This window comes from Biomphalaria glabrata, chromosome 18 (assembly GCF_947242115.1).
Source record: "Biomphalaria glabrata chromosome 18, xgBioGlab47.1, whole genome shotgun sequence".
Taxonomy (NCBI): Eukaryota; Metazoa; Mollusca; class Gastropoda; family Planorbidae; genus Biomphalaria; species Biomphalaria glabrata.
In genome coordinates this window covers 24668899-24688346 of record NC_074728.1, presented here as the reverse complement: position 1 = coordinate 24688346, position 19448 = coordinate 24668899, and the positions used below count along the sequence as shown (strand labels likewise).

The window sequence follows — 19448 nt, the reverse complement described above, 5'->3', positions numbered from 1 at the left end:
AAAATGGAACTTTTTACCCCGCCCCGAGAAAAAAAAAATCATAGTTATTAAGCGAATGTATAAATCTTAATATTCTAACGATAGGCCTATTACATAGATCTAGACTTATAAGACGGTGTGCAAAATGTTCCTGAACATTAATTTATTAAACTATTTAATGAATAGGGCATACAAGATAAAGATTTTCTTGTCCGCTAACCAATTTGTTTTTTAAAAATACTATTCTAGCGCTGAGGCAAGTGATGGTTTGACAATAGTCAATACCCCCCCCCCCATAAACAAAATTCAAGACAACATTTATGAAATTCCCCCACTCTGGAGAGGGGGGGATGAACCCCGAAACCCCTACCCACCTTCCACACACACACAAAACTCGAATCAGCTACGCCCATGCCTACATATACTGCATAATAAAATAAAATAGATCGATATCTGTATAGAAATCTAAATTCTAGATCCAAATGTCAGATCATTAGATGGCGAAAAATAATACCAAAATAAGTTTATAATTATAAGACTTAGATATAAACTAAAACTAAAAATCTAAACAATATTTTAGATCTATCGCTTTTTATAGATGTCTTTTTTTATTTTTTCTTTTAAAAATAATATTCTGAGTTGGAAAGAGATATCTTGTCGCCATTTTGTTTAGATCTATCTATAGCCACCTCTCTCCCCTCCCCTCCGCACAATCTATTGGGATTGCCTAATTTGTTTGATAACAACAACAGTAACATCTTTACACTTTACTCAATTTACTGCAAGGTTAATTATATATAAGTATAAGGCAAGGTACTCGAAGAGTTTAGATCTAGGTCTATGCTACTAACTATTTAGTAGTATCATATTCAGCTGATTTGATTATTATTGATAATTAATTGATTATAGATACTGAGTGTGATACTCATACATTATCATACTAAGATACTAGACTAGAAGATAGATCTAAAATCTAATTATTGTAATTATTCTAATACAGAAAAATCTAATCAAATCTAGACTAATCATTTTTCATCTTAATTAACTTTTTTATCTTATCTTATATTAAAATATTTATAATACAATCTACTAGATCTAGAATCAAGAATGTCTAGATTAATAGATTAAATAGATCTATACAAATTACATTAACATGATTACAAGTGTAATACAAGTATTATCAAGTAACAATTGATCATGATTATTATGATATTCTCATTTCATAATTCTGATATTGCATATAGACGTCTATATTCTGATTATTCATTGATATTCATATTCTGTGACTGTGAATTAATAATTATAAGTTATTGATTATTCAAATTAAATTAATTAAAATTATTCATTTTAATTTTATTGTGACATAATCATAATATAATGATAATCAGATAATCTAACTTTTAAATTTAAGATATTGACTAAATTAGAGTCTAGTCTTATTGAAAGTTTAAGTGATTCACTCATTTTTCATCGACTTTGTCAAATTGTGTCTGTCTTGTTATTTATATAATATTTATAATAAAATAATAAAAATAATAAATATATATATATATATATATATATATCTAGACCAATTATTATTAAATGTGATTAATATAGTTAATATAATCTAGTAAATCTAGATAATAATCTAGATTAGCCTTCTATATTCCCTATATATTATATACTACTATAGTAATAGACAATGATCATGTTACCTATAGAAGATGTAGGCCTACCATTGGCATTGTATTCATCTATATTCTAGATTAATTATATATTGTATATTAAGGAACAAAAAGGTTTTGAATGTAAATCTAATAAATAAACATAAGATATAATATATATATATATTATAATATTATATAGACCTATTCTAGACTAGATCCTATAATAAAAGTATCTAATAGGCTGTTATTAAGATACTAGATTCTAGATCTATATAATATTATTTAGACTTTCTCTATATATAATTGTGACAGGTGGGGAAATGTGAGGCGCGTTTAGTGTCTAGGGGATGATTATTTTTAAAGCTATCACACACCAACCTGTCAGCATATAAATCGGGAGCAGACACGCAACGAGACAAGCAATGAAAGATAGATACAAAGTTAAAAATTAAGAATATTTATTTACATATGAGGATAAAAGGGGGAGGGTTTGCATCTATCTCTAGTGAATACTATGTTTAATCATCACTCTTGCACTTAATAAGAGAGTATGTCACTTTGTCCTCTGACTTAGCTGGTTGTCCTGTTGATGTCGCAGCTGGCTGTGTCCTGGCTTGGAGGTTCTGCAGCTGGAGGTGGCGCTCTAGCGGATAGAGGGACGCAGATGATTCAGTTCTTGTGGAGTCTCAATCCAAAGTTCTGATATCTGTAGTGGGCACAGTAGGGCGGGTGGCCGGCTACCGTGGGCACAAGGTTACTGTGGGCAGAGCTGATCTGCCGTGGGTAGCGTAGTTGACAGGATAAGTCCAGTGAGTTGCAGAGGGTTTGGCGTAGCTATGACGTCTCGCACAGATCTGACGTCGCACCTAATAAGTTGACAGGTGGGCTGTCGAATAGGCGACAAGGCCGATAGCGCCAAGTAGTAGAGTTGAGTAGATCCACATAGGCGGGAGATGATACTCAATAGCAAGTAGACAAGTGATCCGATAAATAGGCAAGTGCAGTGCTGAATAGCACTAAGCACAAAGGCAATAGGTGATTCTCGACAGCAAATAGGCAAGTGCAGCGCTGAATAGCACTAAGCACATAGGTAAATAGTTGAGTGGTGTCGAGTAGACACTGAACAGCGAATAGGCAGACACCTGAGGGAGGCTGCGGATAAATAAAGACAAGTTAGGACATGTCTCTCATGCATCTTATCGATGCCCTCGACTGAGGTGCATTCGTCAGATTGGTAACATTGCTTTAAAGCACAATGGGGAGATGATGACAAATGGGATATGGAGAAATAGATGGCTGATAGTAGCAATATAAAAATGTACATAAAGGGAAAGTAATAACATAAAAATGTACATAGAAGGGGAAATAATAGTCTCAAATAAACAACACATGTGGATAGAGAAAGAAGAGGGGGGGGTGAAATGGGCGGTGGTCAGTGACCAAGACGGTTTGTTTACATACGACCGTCGGCAGAGAACAATGGAGCGCGCTTGAATGGAGAGGGTGTCCGTTCAAGCGGCGCAACTCTCGCTGGAGTAAAATTAGTGAAGGGGAGATAATTCATGTCTCCTTTCTAAACGCAGTATTAGTGCGCTAGCAAAATTATCAAGGCGATCAGCCGAGATAAAGGAAATAAAATCAGATGTACAAATATATACATGGTTGCATCAACGATCAATTGAGCAACGTAGCATTAATAGATTAATGCAATACATAAATAAATACATAGGACATGTTTATGTTTTCTACTTACGCCAGTGAGAAATACGCAATGCACTAATTAAATATAATGAACTAAGCAAAATACACATGATAATCTCCAGTGAGAAATATACACAAAAGTAATTAAGATGGAACTTATGATTAAGTTCGGCTTACCACCAGGTATTCCTCTAGGAGTGAGAATAAATGATATAGTCCAGACTCGATTGCTCAGATAGAAGGAGAAATGAGAGAGTGTGGCTTGAGTTAATTTACCTTATATATAGGCCTGGAAAATGTGGGCGGAAACAGGAAATGTCTTAGGCAGAGAATTATCTTACACGTGGGTGAATTAGACTTGAGATGGGAGTCGCACATTGGAAAGGTCAATGGGCGTGTTGATCCGCGTGATCTCCTAGATCAAAGAGAGACGTGGGAGAGGGGGGGGGGAGAGTGACTTGCATTCCACACAAGGTGGTGTCAACTGCGCCCGTCAGACATCTGGCCGGTACGATCAAAGAGACTGTGTGTATAGATGAGATAAGTCGAAAGACGCGGCCTAGCTATCTCCAATGTGGTCAACTAAGTCTAGCCTGGAGAGGAAAAGGTGGTGCGGGTGAAGAAATTGGGGGTAGGATGGGGAAATAATTAAAATAAAATAAATAAATAATGAATAATAATAATTAATGCTGTGATAAATTTGAGTGACTCTGACAGCAAGCTTCTGACTTGTCACAATAATATATACATATTTTAAATTAGATTCTACTAAATTTTAGATTGTAATTGTCAGCTGTGGGCATGATTTGTATTGTCACAAATATGTAAAACAATAAGAATAAGTATGACATCATTGAGCCATAATTTTTGTAGGTCACTATTCATAGGTGTAAAGTAACCTAGACTTAATCCTTTGAATCCTGGTGGAGCATAGGGCTCCAACATCACTTTACCATCAAACTCTGTTCTTGGCAATTCCCTTTAGTTGGGTCCATGTCCATCCTTCCATCTTTGCTTATTGGTCTAACGATCTCCATGCAATCTAAGTAGATTTGTTAGGTATCCTAACTTCCCATGCGCTTTCACTGGTGTGTGTCGTGAACTCTTTTTGAGAGGAATCACCATGACCAAGGTCCTTTTGGCTTTGTGTTGTTGTGGTTTCTGTAATGTTCTATTTATTTATTTCTTTTAAAGGGCGATGGGTCTAGTCTCATGCCCAAACGGCTCCGTTACCAGGGCTTGGGACGGCAAGATGCTTCCCGAGTGTTACCTCTATGCGGAGTTATAAAGTAACCACTGACTATAGTTAAAATGAGTGTCACAGTTTAACAGTTCTAATGCAGTTGAGTATTTCAAGTTTTCTTTAATGTTTCTATCTGATTCATTGTTACAGTCAATGACCTGATGATTAAAATGGATTTGAATTCACTTGGCAGTTTGTCCAACTTTGACACATTTGATGATGATGTTTCTAAAGAAAGTAATGATCTTACTGTCGATGCTGGGTAATTTTTTTTTTTTGCAAAGAAATTTTTTTTTTTATTTATTACATTTCTTTTGTTTAGTTGATTTTAAGTTTAGTAAAATTTGATAAGCATAGATTTTTTTTTTCTATGAAACTTTTGTTTTGTATCATTCATTTGTGTTATCTTTTGTTTTGTCTGCTTTGTTTATCCAGTGAGAGTCCATTTTTGAGCAGCGTTAGTCAAGCAGCGATTAGTCATGGTAAGAATTTGTTTTAATCATTTTTCAAAATGTATCATGTTATATCATTGTTTATAGATCTATCCTGCATTTTGATTTCTTTTAAATTTTTTTTTCTTTTCCTATCATATACAATTACATTTTCATATGACACATTAAGTTATATAAAGGCTAGTTCTTGTTTCCAACTTTGAGATATATATATATATAATTTAAAGCTAAATGAACATTACATTTCATAGTTATAAAATTGCCTTTTTTTTTTTCTTTAACTTTTTTTTTCTTTACATACATCCTCTTTCTCAACATTTTAAATTATATATATATATCTTAGAAATGGTTTATCTATAAATTGTGATATTTTGAGCTTGAAAGGTGCATTGTGGAATTTTAAAATTGTAGAAAATGTGTGAAATAGTGCACAAATTGGCAACTTTTGATGTAACATGGAATACCAGGCTTAGGTTGAAGTAATATTCTTCTAAAAGCAAAGATTATTGAACAGACATTTTTGTTGAAATAGGTTAACAATATAATGTTAATGCATTATGTATATCAATTTATTTTATATTTACTTTGGTATTACTTAGACTTAGAAAAAATGTGTCACAGGTGCATCACATAGTGTCCCACTTAACTTGAAATTTTAAACCTTTATCAATTGTAAACAAAGTAAAGGATTCTGCTCCCAATTGTGTTTCTGTTACTAAAAGCATCTATGATTAATTTACACAGCGTAATGTTTCTTTAAAACTGTAAAAATTTATATAATTTTAGTAAAATAGCTCTTGATGTCCCAGGTGAAGCACCTCAAATGCTCTTAACAAAAAGAACAATATTTTTTTAAACAAAGTTGTTAATGAGATGGGAATTACTTAATGGTATCTCTGATACTTCTTAGTACACAATAAGCTCCATTTTCTTGGGAAAAGGCTACATAGTAATTAACAGGAGACATTTATAGACATGGTGTCCCACATTTTTTCATTGTAGCACCCGAAACGCCTCATGTTGAATGATACCAGAAAATCTGAGAGATCTAGATATAAGTAGTTTTCTCACCAAAGTTTTAATTATAATGAGAATTAAGCTTATTATTCTCAAGTTTGATCTAAATTACACAGAATACTATTTTTTAATCTAAGTTAATGTAAACCTTATTGTTTTATCATTGTCTGTGGTTCTTCACGGGACACTAAACAAGTCTTGATCTAGATAAAGGTCTTGTGTAGATTTATGTCATGTTTTAGGCAGTTATGTCTAATATATTTTTAAATGATTATTGAACACACACACACACAAAGGTCTAGTACATTCATTTGTGGTTATAGAAAACTATTTTGTGAATCATTGATAAAAGAATAATTGGTAATGTATTTACAGACTTAAAAAAAAATTGTATTTCAGCATGTATTAACAAAAAAAAATATATATTTCATATTGGTGTCCCGTTGTAGCACATGCAACATCTTTTGATATAATAGTTATGTTATAATAAATGCTAGAATTATTGTTGAGATATTGCAGCAAATAATAGCCCACATATTTAGCTACAATGCAAGTATAGCATTTAATAAATTCTATTTTCTTATAAAAAAATCTTATTTAAAAAACTTTTACCAGTAGTGTTACAGGTGCTACGGTGTCCCATTTTTTAAATTTAGCGCAAACATTATGTAAGTGCTCAAGAACTTCAATTTCTCTATCTAGCTGCTTAATACAATAGAAACATTCAAATTATGCTAAAAAAGCAAGCAAATTAACAGTTAGTTGTACTGTAATCATCAATGGTGTCCCTGTGATGCACCTGAAATGCAAAAGTGGGTACCCCTTTTTTGCCAGCACGTCTGAGGAAAGTTATGTATTCCAATTCATTTTCTATTGATAAATTCTAAAAGTACAATGGGTGAAGAAATGAATACACTTAAAATGAAACCAAAAACTTCCATTTTAATTTTTGACCTAATGTGACACTTTTTGATACCAGTACTGGAGAAACACTCATATATATATACTAACCTAACCCTATATATATACAAATATAGATAGATAGATATATATATATGATTTCTTCTAGTTCTTTCATGCCAGCTCATTTTTTTTTATTAAAAAGAATTTGAGGCTTAACCTGAGCTAAGATGTGTGTTTGCTAAGTATCTAAATGCATCATGGGAACCTTCAGGCAGATACGCTTCCCCATCATTTCCACAATAGAGATTGGACTAGAGCACTGTAAGCATGCCAAAGTAGCTCTATACAAAAATGTTAATAGTGATAATATCCCTAGTGCTCTAGAGCATAGAATGGGTTGCCTGAATCAGCCAGGAAACCCAATGACGTGGCAGAGTTTAATTCATTGATTAACATGCTTGATTAGATTGAGCTAGGGATGAAATCCTCTTCTTTTTTAAAAGTAGCATCTGTATTTTATAAGATAAGAAATAAGTTTGCGTTCATTAGTGGATCTGCTGTTAAATAAGCAATGTAGTTCAAAAGGGAGTTTTGGTGATTAACATGAGGGTAAATTAGGACTACAAGTACATATGCCTACATGTAAAAAAAATATTACTGTGTCATCTTAACAGTCAGAGCTTGAACTGCTGTCAATTTATTAATCCCTAATAGCACAGACCCATGACTGCAACTTTGTTACACAGTTCTTTTTTTATTAAAGTTTTTAATTGGTCTAAATCTAGACCCTTCTCTCAATTTTCTACCTAAAGTTACAATTTTATTAAAAGTTGATAATAATAAATATTGTTATAAAGTTGTATTTGGATTTATCCAGACCTTTTGTAAACCCATATAATGCTTGAGATTCATTGCTTATAATTTAAACTGCTCTCGAACATCCTTTCAATTGTGTCAGCGCTAGGAGAGTCCCTGGTTGTAATTCTTGTTGTTTTATTTTAGATAGGACTGATTGTTTATGTAGATAGGCCTTTATGTTAACATTCTGGCCTTACTTTTTATTTAACTTATTGTTTATATGGTTGCTTTATAGTACATTCAGATAAAAATAGATTTATAAAAAATGTACTAAGTATCATTTTCTTTGATAATGATCTAGTTGAAGATGTTAAAACCTTATCCTTATTAGGGTTGTTAACAAGAAACATTTATTGGGAATACTGGTAATTCATTGAGTCACCATACAGCATTTAAATAATAACATTTCCATTGTACTGACATGATGAATTTATTAAAAAAAAATTACAAACATTTTTCCCAGAACATTAATTTTTAAAAATGATATTATCTCATTCTAGCAAAAGCTACAGCATGTCATTATATTTAGGCATTATTAAGTTAACTTGACTCTTAGTCTGTTGGAACCATTGAGGCACCACACATGATCTGTTGACTGTCTTTCTCCATTCTATTTGCCTTGAAAGGATTTCTTTCAATCAAAGTCTTTACTGTTGTCTTCCTATCACTTTTTCTCTTTTCCTATTTTTTCCTGGTACTGTTCCCTGAAGGAAGGTCTTTGCGAAACACTAAGTTACTAACAGAAATAATAATATTGCTGAAAATAGTAAGTAATTAGTTATTTCACTATGTTAAGACTGTATCAGCACTATTCATTGACTAGGGAAGGTGAAAAAAAGATCAAGACGTCTGTGTGTAGCCACTCAATGAACTTCTCTGTTCTCTTATGTAAAATGTTCTTGTTCTTGTAATCACCACCAATAAGGATCAGAAGTGATCTGAAGCAGTTTTTCTGTTCTTTTGAAACAAAAGCTTGACACGATATGCTCACTGATTTTTAGGTAACATTATGGTCTAAATAAAGACTGAGAATCAAATGAAAATTATAATCTCCTGCAGGGTGGCAGGCCCTGAACTCTTATAAAAAAAAATGACTACTGGATTTTGTATGTTGTGATACTTAAAGATTTATTTCTTACTATTTAGGTGTTTTAAGGGAGTGAACTATTTGAGAAGTTTGCCATGATTGTTTTGTTTTGTTTTGTTCCCAGGTCTTTCTATTGTTCCAGAGGAAACCCAGGAACACCATTCAGAGGTAAAAAAAAATAAGAAAGAAAAAAAGAATGAAAGTTGGTTGGAATAGCATTAGCTTTATCATTCTGAACTTTTTTTGTTTGTTTGTTTTACGTGTTTCGGATGTTCCTTCAGAGTTGAAGATAATTACTTCCTAGTCCAAACCTCCCGCAGGACGACGGGGGATGGGAGCGGGCAGGGTTTGAACCCTGGACCATCGATAAATCTGAACGACAGTCCAGCACGCAAACCGCACGACCAGGCAGCCATTATAACTTTTTTCTTTTTACTATTTTTTTTTTTTTATCACCTTTTGTGATACACTTTTTTTGTTCAACTTCAGATGTTGTTTTTTTTCTTTGAAAACCAATTTTTATATATACCTTAATTTGATAAGATTATTGGTGAAGAAACAATATGAGCATTCGAATGACTCTAAGTAAAGTTTAGCATTCTTAAAGTTTATTGTAAATATATTTGTATGCTGGCATATCCTGGAGAAAGTTACTGTGTTGTATTTATGGGCTCAGCAAACAATTCAGGATTTGAACTCAAGCCACCTTGATAGGTAGCAAAGGAGTTTATCCCACATTACTGGTTACTAAATAACCCAGTCTGGATTGTGAAAAGATCTTTTGATAGAATTTATTTAAAGCATTCATCACTCTTTTGAGTGAGGGCTTGAGAGGTTCAAATCCTCTATTTCAAAAGCCCTGGACAGAAACCCTGCTGTTTTGCGTAGTGCATACTATCTCCATACAGGTCGAGAAATTTGGTTTCCCAGACCTGTCGAGACGGAGCTCAGCAAGTCTGGGGCAGTCAAAAAGAATAGGAGACACAGTTTCCTCTTCTTTCTAGCAGTGGGGTCACAGTGAGTCAAAATTTGGCCATAGCGTGAGAAAAATGAGCCAACAGGCTTGCATTTAAATCATTAGAGTAATTGGGAAGATCTGTCAGTTAATCAGTGTGTTTTTTTTAGATTATGCTTCTTCTGTTTAATACATTTTTAATTCTACTAAATGATTGCATTTGGAGAAACTATTGTGCCAGTTCATTAGATATAAGTTGGAAATAATTAACCTTCAAGATATTGTTTTGTTACTTGTACTCCAGATACTATTTTCTGTAGTCTCATTACAGTGAGGTTGGAAATGATAGGTCATGCATGTTATTGCATTTGTATTGATATATTCAGATAAATATTTTACATTGTCATAAAACTTCTTCAGTTTGTTGTCTTTTGGACTAAGGACAATGTCTTTTAGTTCCTTTGAAAAGAAATTTAAATTTGACAGCAATCATAAAGAGAAGAAAAAAATATATATGTATAATATATAATATGGCTCCTTATGTCTTGGAAGACAATAGATGCGCCCAGGTCAGTCAATGGCTTTGGTTTCGTCTTGAGACGGGGCAGAATCTGGTGTGACCGATCAAGCCAATTCTGGAGCGGCAGAGTCGGCAGAGTTTGCCACAGTTTGTGCATGTATATGCATCTGACTTAAGTCTAGTTGACAGGGCAGCTTTCTTCTTTCTCTTGACTGATGCAGCTTCCTTTCTTTTGCACTCGGCGAAGTTCATACCAGCATGTACAGTCTGTCTCCATGCTGTTCAGTATTGGGCTATCTCCTCCCACATACTTTGTTCGAGGCCCAGGGTTCTCTTGTCTCGCTTACAGACATCTCTGTAGGTTAGTCTTGGGCGACTCTTGGGTCTGACTCCCTTTGCAAGTTCAGCGTATAGTATGTCTTTAGGGATTCTTCCATCTGGCATGCAAGTGACATGACCAAGCCAGTGAAGTCTTCTCTGTGTAAGAAGAGCCTAGATGCTGTGCATTTTTGCCTGTTTCACAACATCCTGGTTGGAGACATGATCCTTCCAGAAGATGCAATTATGGTCACAGCATAAGTGGAACTATTTAATCTGTGTATTGATATATATACATACACTTTTCACTTCAGGAATGATTCTTTTAAGACAAATAGAATGTCAGTTTGTATTTTAAATTTATAATATTTTTCTATGGACCATATCATATTCTTCCAGTATTTATATCATGACTGTGAGTCTAGGGAATAGTAATATTTTTGTTTTTGATTGATTAGTTTTAAGCATGTCAAACTTAGCCTGTTTAAACAGACAAAATTTTTTTTTTTAAGCCTATGAAAAGAAAAGGAGGCTGGACTAAAGGGAAGAAAAGGAAAAAGAATGTTAAGGACATGAATGCTCCAAAACAACCGCTGTCTGGGTATCTTCGTTTTCTTAATGAGCGAAGAGAGCTCATTCGTCAAGAAAAACCAAATCTGTCATTTGCAGAGATGTCAAAGCAGCTAGGAAATGAATGGTCACACTTAGCACAGCATGAAAAACAAGTAAGCCAATGTCCTTTTGTTTTGAGAATCAATTTGTTGCAAGATTATTGTAATCATTTGTTTTCAATCAATTTTTTTTTACATAATTAAAGATCTGTATGCAATTGGTGTTGGGATTAAGTAACAATGTGAGGTGACAGAAACTTGATTAATAAATGTAAAGTATACTCAAGATGTCTGGTTCATCATCATCTTTTCTTTGCAATCCTCATGGAACCTAGTAAAAACACACCACTCTCCACAGTCTCTTATTAGTTTTTTAATGGCTTCCCAGCTCTTTCCTGTCCTCTTGGCTTCATTTAGTATACTGCATTGCCACAGTCTGTTTGGTCTTCCTCTACATTTTGTTCCCTGAGGGTTCCATTCTAAGGCCTGTCTAGCTCTGTCATTGGTATCCATCTCCACTTCCTCACTAAGATCTGCACCTCTATATTTTTCTGTCCACTCATCTCCCACAATTTGGTGTTTTCTATTTTGTCGTACCAGTGTATTTTTAAGATATTTCTCAGACATCTGTTGATGAAGGTCTGTATTTTGTTTGTTGTGGCTTCAGTTGTTCTCCATGTTTCAGAACCATACAGTAGGACCGCCTTGACATTTAGAGTTAAAGATGTTACAATCAATAATAACAAGGTTAATTCTTTTAATGGCAAAATGTTGTCTCGTCATTTGGGGAATCTGTATCTCTATAGCAATCCTTTAATTCACTTCCCTAAAACTGTTGCATCATCAGATTTTATCTTATGCACAACCATTTTGATTTTAGATTGACTTGATCATTTTTCCCAAACTATTCTTATTGTACCATTTCATTGGCCATAGTTTAGGTATTTTGAGACCCCATAAAAACAGTTAACAAACAAGTCTTCAAAATTTAGTTTTAATCTGATTCAGATTTCTTTTAGCTGCATTAGCAATGAGTACAATCAGCAGAAGATTGTACAAGCTGTCACTGTTTCATGAGACATAAAGTTTAATGTGACTTTCTTGGCGGTTTGGCTAAGAGTTGAAATGTGTGTTTATACAAGTCTGAGAAACAAAATTTCCTTGAATGTTGACTCTTCTCTTTCTCATTAAGAACACTGTTTTTGGTAGTTATAATGTTGAATAGATTTTTAACTAATTTGTCTACAAAAAAAAAATTAATAGCTAAAAATAGTACAGTACTTTCAGTCTCAGAAATATAGTCAAACAACTATAACTTTGATGTAACTTTGTTTAATGTAACACAACTTTAATAAAAACATTTTTTTTCTCAAATTTTTTTTTTTACAATGTATTTTATGTTACATTTTATACATTATAATATAGCAGTTATCTTAACCCTTAAAACGCGTGTGGTAGTTTAGCCTCTAAACATCAAAATTGTAATTCTGTTTTGTATGCACTCATTCTAAAACAGCTCAGCACTTTAAGGGTTAATAGATCAAATATTATTAGTTGCTAACACAATAACCTTGATTGTACTACTTGTTTCCATTCTTAGCGCTATTTAGATGATGCTGAAAGAGAAAAAGAGAAATACATGAAAGATCTAGAAGCTTATAAAAAAACAGAGACCTACAAAACTTTTAAACAACAGATTGATAAGAAAGGAAAGGGTAATGTAACATTCTAATTTCAATGTGTAATAACTGTGTCTCTTGTTGTCGGCTGTTTACAAACTTTTGTAATGAATTTATTATAAAATCTTAAAGATAACTTATTAGTTTGTTGTTGTTCGTATATTGGTATTGTACAGTAGTTATGCTGAAGAAGTAATTGTAGTCAAACGGAATTTCCATTTGATTGGACCAATATCTTATCTTAGTTTTTGGGCTTCTTAGAAGCAAGTAAGTGTACACTCCATACACCTGAGAAAAGACTAAAAGTTTTACCTTCAACACAAAGATTAGGACTATGGATTCATGGCTATGGCCATTTTTTTTTTACTTTCTGGTCAATTTTAGAAAACTCCCAGTCTATCTGCAGAGATTAGATCTTAAATGTGGAAGTATTTGAGTATTTGACATGTGATTATCAAAAATTAAAACTTGGTTATGTTACAAGCTCCTCAGGATTTATAAAGAGCATCCTGCAATTGTTATCATCTAACCTGTTTCTACTTTTTGTTATCATCTTAGGTTGTTCTTTTTACCCCTGCTCTTAGTTTGTATCTGAATGTTGAGCATTATCTTTAATTTGTATTTTGAACCAAACCATATCTTAGTAAACATGTATATCCAAATGATCTCTAGCTGTGTGACAGTTCATAAATGCTACTGACTGAACACTTATCATATTTTTCTGTATTGTCTTTTTTTTTTTTGCTTAAAGATGATGAAAGTCCTGAATTTCAAGGAGTGACATCGACAGGTTGCAAGGATGAAGACGAATCTGGCACTTTTGACATTCCTATTTTTACTGAAGAATTCTTGGATCATAACAAAGGTTTGAACATTTGTATTTACTTCAGTGATGATCATTGATTTGTTTCAAATCATTGCTGTAGAGGCTTAAATTCTCAATTTTAGAAACCCTGCTGTTTGACTTTAACAATATCTTGATCTTTTATCAATCCATGAAAATGGAAGCCTCTTAAATCATCATCATCATCATCAAACTCCATTAGAGTGAGGGCTTGGGAGTCTCAAATCCTCTCTTGCAAAAGCCCTGGACAGAAACCCTGCTGTCTTGCGTAGTGCATAAATGTCGCCATACAGGTCGAGAATTTTGGGTTTCCCAGACCTGTCGAGACGGAGATCAGCAAGTCTGGGGCAGTCAAACAGAATATGAGGCACGGTTTCCTCTTCTCCCCCGCAGCGGGGGGCCACCGTGAATCAAAAGCCTCACTCCACTTTCGTGGATTAAACCCTGCCTCTTAAATAGAACTGGAAGGAAACATTAAGTAAATACAAATTAGACAAAGAGATACATATACACAAAACTAAACAGTAGATTTAACTGGTGTGTGTATGTGTGACTTTGAAAAAGAAGTTTCAGTCTTCCCAATCTTGACATAGGCTAGGTCAGTAGACATGATGTCACATAGCATGGGCCAAGAACGCAGTGCAAAACTAGAAATGGAGTAGCATGTTGTAAAATAGGTTACTGCCACCCTTGATCACCAGCTTATTATGTGCACTACATGAGTAGGAATTATCAGGAGCTGGATAGGACAGACTTTAAATTATCACTTTTTCAAAAAGGAGAAAGATAGAAAAAAATAAATACACAGCAAAGCAAATTAAATTAACATACATTGATAAATGCAAGTTGTAATTAGTTGAATTCCACTGTATCTTTTGCCAGTAATGTTATTTTAATTTGACAGTTGCCATAATTATTATGCAAGCCGTAGCTGTCTCTCAATTCAAGCACACATCTATCTGCAGGTTCATAGTAATACACTGAAGATATGTAGTGTGGAAAACAATTTGTTAATGATCAAACTCAATCAAATGAATTAAATACTTGCATAAATCATATAAATATTGAGATAGTTTGACTGGCGAAGAGCTATCTATATTACAAGATTAAATTGTGAACAATGACAGATAACTGTTTACCAACAACTACTAATCAAATGACTAATGGCCCCGATAGCTTGCTTCGTTTACCTTTTATAGTCTTCCAAAAAAACTTCTCTAGATGATTACATTATTCTTGACCCATGCTCAAACTTTCTTTTTCTTTTTTTTTCTTTTTGAGCTGCGTATTTGTTCACGAAATAGGAATTTTAAGTCTTTTCTGTTTCTTTCTGTCAACAGCTATCAAACTTGACCTGGCCTGACATTTTTAGCTGAAATTTTTTTATAAGAATATTAATTTATGCTTATGGTCTTCAAGAACTTTTTAAAAAAATATTCTGTGTAATGGTTTTCTTGAATAGTTCAAGAAAGAGTTTTTGTATGGGATTTGGCCTTTTCCCTAAATTCATAAATTATCTTACAAAGTCTCAAACCTTTATAATCTTTCTGTCTTTTTTTAAATATTCATTAATAAATTTACAGGTAATTTATTCTACCCAATGTGAAATGCCAATTCTAGTCTAGTATAGACTAAATTTGTTACATTTTATAAGAAGACATAACATATTCTTGTTTTGGCATATAATTAAATTAATAACATTTAAGCCTAATGTTCTTATCTGATTTTGTATGCATTCTTTTTATGACATTTTCAATCCATGGGTTTACCCTGGATAATTTAGATTATTTATTTTGTCATCCTTTAAGTGGGTCTTAATATTGGTATACTTCCATGTCTAAGCATGCAATGCAAGAATATATTCAGTTCTCCAAGTTAGATAAGGTTTTGAACTTTATTTCATGCCCTATTATCAGTTGTTGTATATTGTATTCATGTCTTTATTTTATTGGTTGATTCTAAACTTTCTGTATATGGTACATTGTGTATAGTATTAATTTAGTTTATGAGGGAACAATATTACAATTTTTTTTTTTACATATATTCTATTTTCTCCAGTTAGAGATGCAGAATTAAGACAACTGAGAAAGCAGACGACGGAGTTAGAGGAACAAAATGCCATCCTAAGTAAACATACAGACAATATGAGACAAGCAGTGGAAAGGTTAGACAATTTTATTGAGACTTCCTCCCATCTTGACATTGCTCATTACAAATGTCAAATGTTAAAAACATGACTTGCCTTACTTCGCTTAATTGAGGGTCGCAAGCACACATCTCTACCAAACTCGTTTCTGAGCAGCTTTCTTCATTTACTCCCATGCCATTCCAGTATACTCAGCTACACTGATGACCGACCTCCTCCATGTTTGTTTAAGCCTGCCCACTTTCCTCTTTCCCTGTGGATTCCAGTGTCTGCCTTGCTACATTGTTTGTTTGTTTTCTCTATTTGTTTCCTATCCATTTTTTTTTTTTGGCTTTTTGATGTCTTGGGCTATGAGTTTCTGCTTGGTTCTCTTCCACAAGTCAACAGTAGACATCTTTTTGGTCCACTTAATGCCCATATCTGTAAACAACACTTGGCATAGGTCTGGATTTTTAAATATTTTTTTTTGTGTGACTCACCATGTCTCAGAGCTATACAGAAGGACAGACTCTATGTAAGTGTTAAAGATTCTGATCTTGTTTTGTAAAGAAAGTGCTTTAGAGCATCAGATTGCTCAAAGAGTGGTTAAGGCAAACCTGGCTTGATTAATACAGTTTCGTATATCATCACTAGTTCCACCACCTTCGCTTACCCTTCTATCCAGATAGATAAAAGGATCCCTATTGAGGATGTTTCCCCGGACTACAATTGGTCATTCTTGTTTGTTGTTGATTCTCATAAATTGAGTTTTCTTTTTGTTGATCAGTTGTCCACTCTTTTTGTTTCTTCTGATTAATTTCACCTGACCATTTTGTTGTGTATAGGAGAGGAGAAAAAAGTCAGTGGCAAACTCCAAGTCTTCTAGGTGTTGAGTTCGGGTCCGCTGTACATCATTTTTTGTTGTCAGAGACAATCTTTCTCATTCTCATGACTCTATCAATCACCATGAAAAATATTAAGGATGAAAGCATATGTCCTTGTCTTACCCCTGTTTTTTTACTGGAAATGGATTAGTACACTTGTGTGTCATCAGGCATAATAAGCCATCATATTACTAAAGTTTAAATCTTATTTCTGTCTATACATTTTTCAAACTTGGTGTAAAACTAAAAGAGAAAAGATCGATAAGAGAAGTTGAAAAAAAAAAGTGTGAAGTACAACAGAAGAATTAAACAGAGCTATTAACAAAGATCATTCTGTTAATGTGCTTGCAGTGCAGAGGTGTCTCAATGGCTTTCATGACTATGTACTACTTTTAGTCAATCATTGTCATTTTAAGTCTTAGGTTGAGATTAAGAATAACTTTGTAGATTTCACTGAGCACAAATTGATCAAATCTGTTTCTTCAGATTGGAGGTAGAGGCTCAACACCAGAGGCAAACAAACCAAGCTTTACTGAGTCATCTGGAAGCTCTACGGACGTGTCTGACGTCATCTTTTAGTTCTCTACCACTGCCAGGTGAGTTTGTAACTGGCTTCTTGACAATGTTCATATTAATTGAAGCTTATTTAAACAAATGTGCGTGCAAAGACAAACCCTTTTTGAAACTTGAATTAGTATCTACTTTAATTTTAAAACTACCCTTCTGTTGTTGGAGTAAAGTATAAAATTTAAAATAAAATTATGCATTTGAGTTTATGATTACATTTGAAGCATTTTAGTCTAGATCCATAGCTCCAGTAGCAAGGCAAGAGATCTATTTTATTTATAATGAGACTTATATATTCATGAACAAATATAATAGATCTCATATTGAATGAGCTTCGCTTTTTCATTATGCAGCATAGAAACCACATTTAATATCATCTGTTGAATCTAAAAAAGATTTTCTTTTTAACCCTTACACCACACTATCAAATAAACTATCCTAGTGTAGTTTATTCTTCAGTTTGATTGTAATTTGGTTTTGCTGAGTGCACAAAGATAAATGCATATTTCAAATTCCAGATACCTGGGCAAAGTCATACACATTCTCCTTCTTCCATAGTGCCATTAAAGCATGGAATGAGTTGCCTAAATTAGCCAGGAATATCAATGACTTGGCAGAATATAAGTTTCTAAGTAACATGCACAACTAGATTAACACATGAACGGTTCCCGGTCACTTCATCCCCGGTCATTTCATCCCCGGTCACTTCATCCCCGGTAATTTCATCCCCTGGTCATTTCATCCCCTGGTCACTTCATCCCCAGGCCATTTAATCCCCCGGTCATTTCATCCCCAATTAAATATTTTATATATAAATATGATTATGCTTTCTTTTTTACATTTTATGACATATTACTAATGCGTTTATAGTGTTTCCTCTTCCACTTTGTATTCTTAATGAGAAATCTAATATTGTATGGTAAATCTGGATGTGTACTTATCTATAGCGTAATGATCAAAGGCCAAGGTGTGGTTCAAGTAGTGGGAATCTTTTGAGAGATAGAAGTGCGATTAGAATAATTATGACCGTGCCGCTGATAACTTATCATTAAAGGCCAAGCTGTGGTGCAAGTAGTGGAAATCTTTTAAGAGATAGAAGTGCGATTACAATAATTATGACCGTGCTGCTGATAACTCATCATCAAATGCCAAGCTGTGGTGAAAGTACGACCATGTTTCACTTTATTTTATTTTTCTATCGCTCTTTCCTGAAAATGGGCGAGTCATTTTTAGCCTTGAAATATGCAACACTGGCTAAGAGAATAACAAACATTGTTCATCAATATGAATCGATGGATCGGCTTCTGTACTTACAATCGATAGCTTATCTATCATACTGATGTAGATGAACACAAAACACTTTTTTTACATTACCTCTTTATTTTTACATGCTAAATTTTTTTAGTTTTTAATGGCATTTAATTTTAATTTTATTCTAATCTAAAGAGTTACAATTTTGTCATTTAAATAAAAAAGGAAAACATTAAATATTGCTCACTTAATGCTTTTTAAAATTACAATTTGTTAGATAAAATGATCAGATGATGAAAATATCAGGGGATGAAATGACCGGGGGATGAAGTGACCAGGGGATGAAGTGACCAGGGGATGAAATGACCGGGGATGAAGTGACCGGGGATGAATTGACCGGTCACCCACATGAACATAGATAAGGCATACTTATCTTTTCTTATTGTGGAATGTTGGTAGTTTATATAATAATACTTTTTCTTTTCAAGGAACTGGAGAATTACCAACTTTAGAGACCATAGATACTTATATGGCCAGACTGCACAGCCTGATACTTGATTCTCCTCAAGAGAATGAGAGCCTCATAGCTACTGTTAGAGATATTGTTGGCAGATTAAGTATTGAATTATAATTGAATAAAATCTTTCGTTCTTTAATAATTTTCTATTTATTTTAGATTTACACGAGTTCTTTGATTTCTTTTGTTGTATCATTTGTAACCCATCCATTCATCTCTTCTCCATGAGGATTTACAAATAAAGGTAATTTATAACCGTGATACCCAAACTATGACCCACGGGACCAC

General features: G+C 33.6%; 1 protein-coding gene across 3 annotated transcripts; it reads left to right on the top strand.

Moving 5' to 3' along the window:
• The first annotated feature begins 631 nt into the window (after positions 1-631).
• Positions 632-19302, top strand: LOC106079721 (high mobility group protein 20A-like). Of its 3 annotated transcripts, none has more exons than XM_056017395.1 (10): positions 632-787; positions 4723-4834; positions 5008-5054; positions 9014-9057; positions 11195-11407; positions 12894-13008; positions 13724-13837; positions 15875-15980; positions 17312-17421; positions 19132-19302. In XM_056017395.1, the coding sequence occupies exons 2-10, from the start codon at positions 4734-4736 to the stop codon at positions 19272-19274; spliced, it is 993 nt and encodes a 330-aa protein (XP_055873370.1). In that variant the 5' UTR covers positions 632-787; positions 4723-4733; the 3' UTR covers positions 19275-19302. The 3 variants fall into 3 exon arrangements, with proteins under 3 accessions (XP_055873370.1, XP_055873371.1, XP_055873369.1); XM_056017396.1 differs by having other exon boundaries at positions 633-765; XM_056017394.1 differs by having other exon boundaries at positions 634-792.
• The last annotated feature ends 146 nt before the right edge of the window (positions 19303-19448 follow it).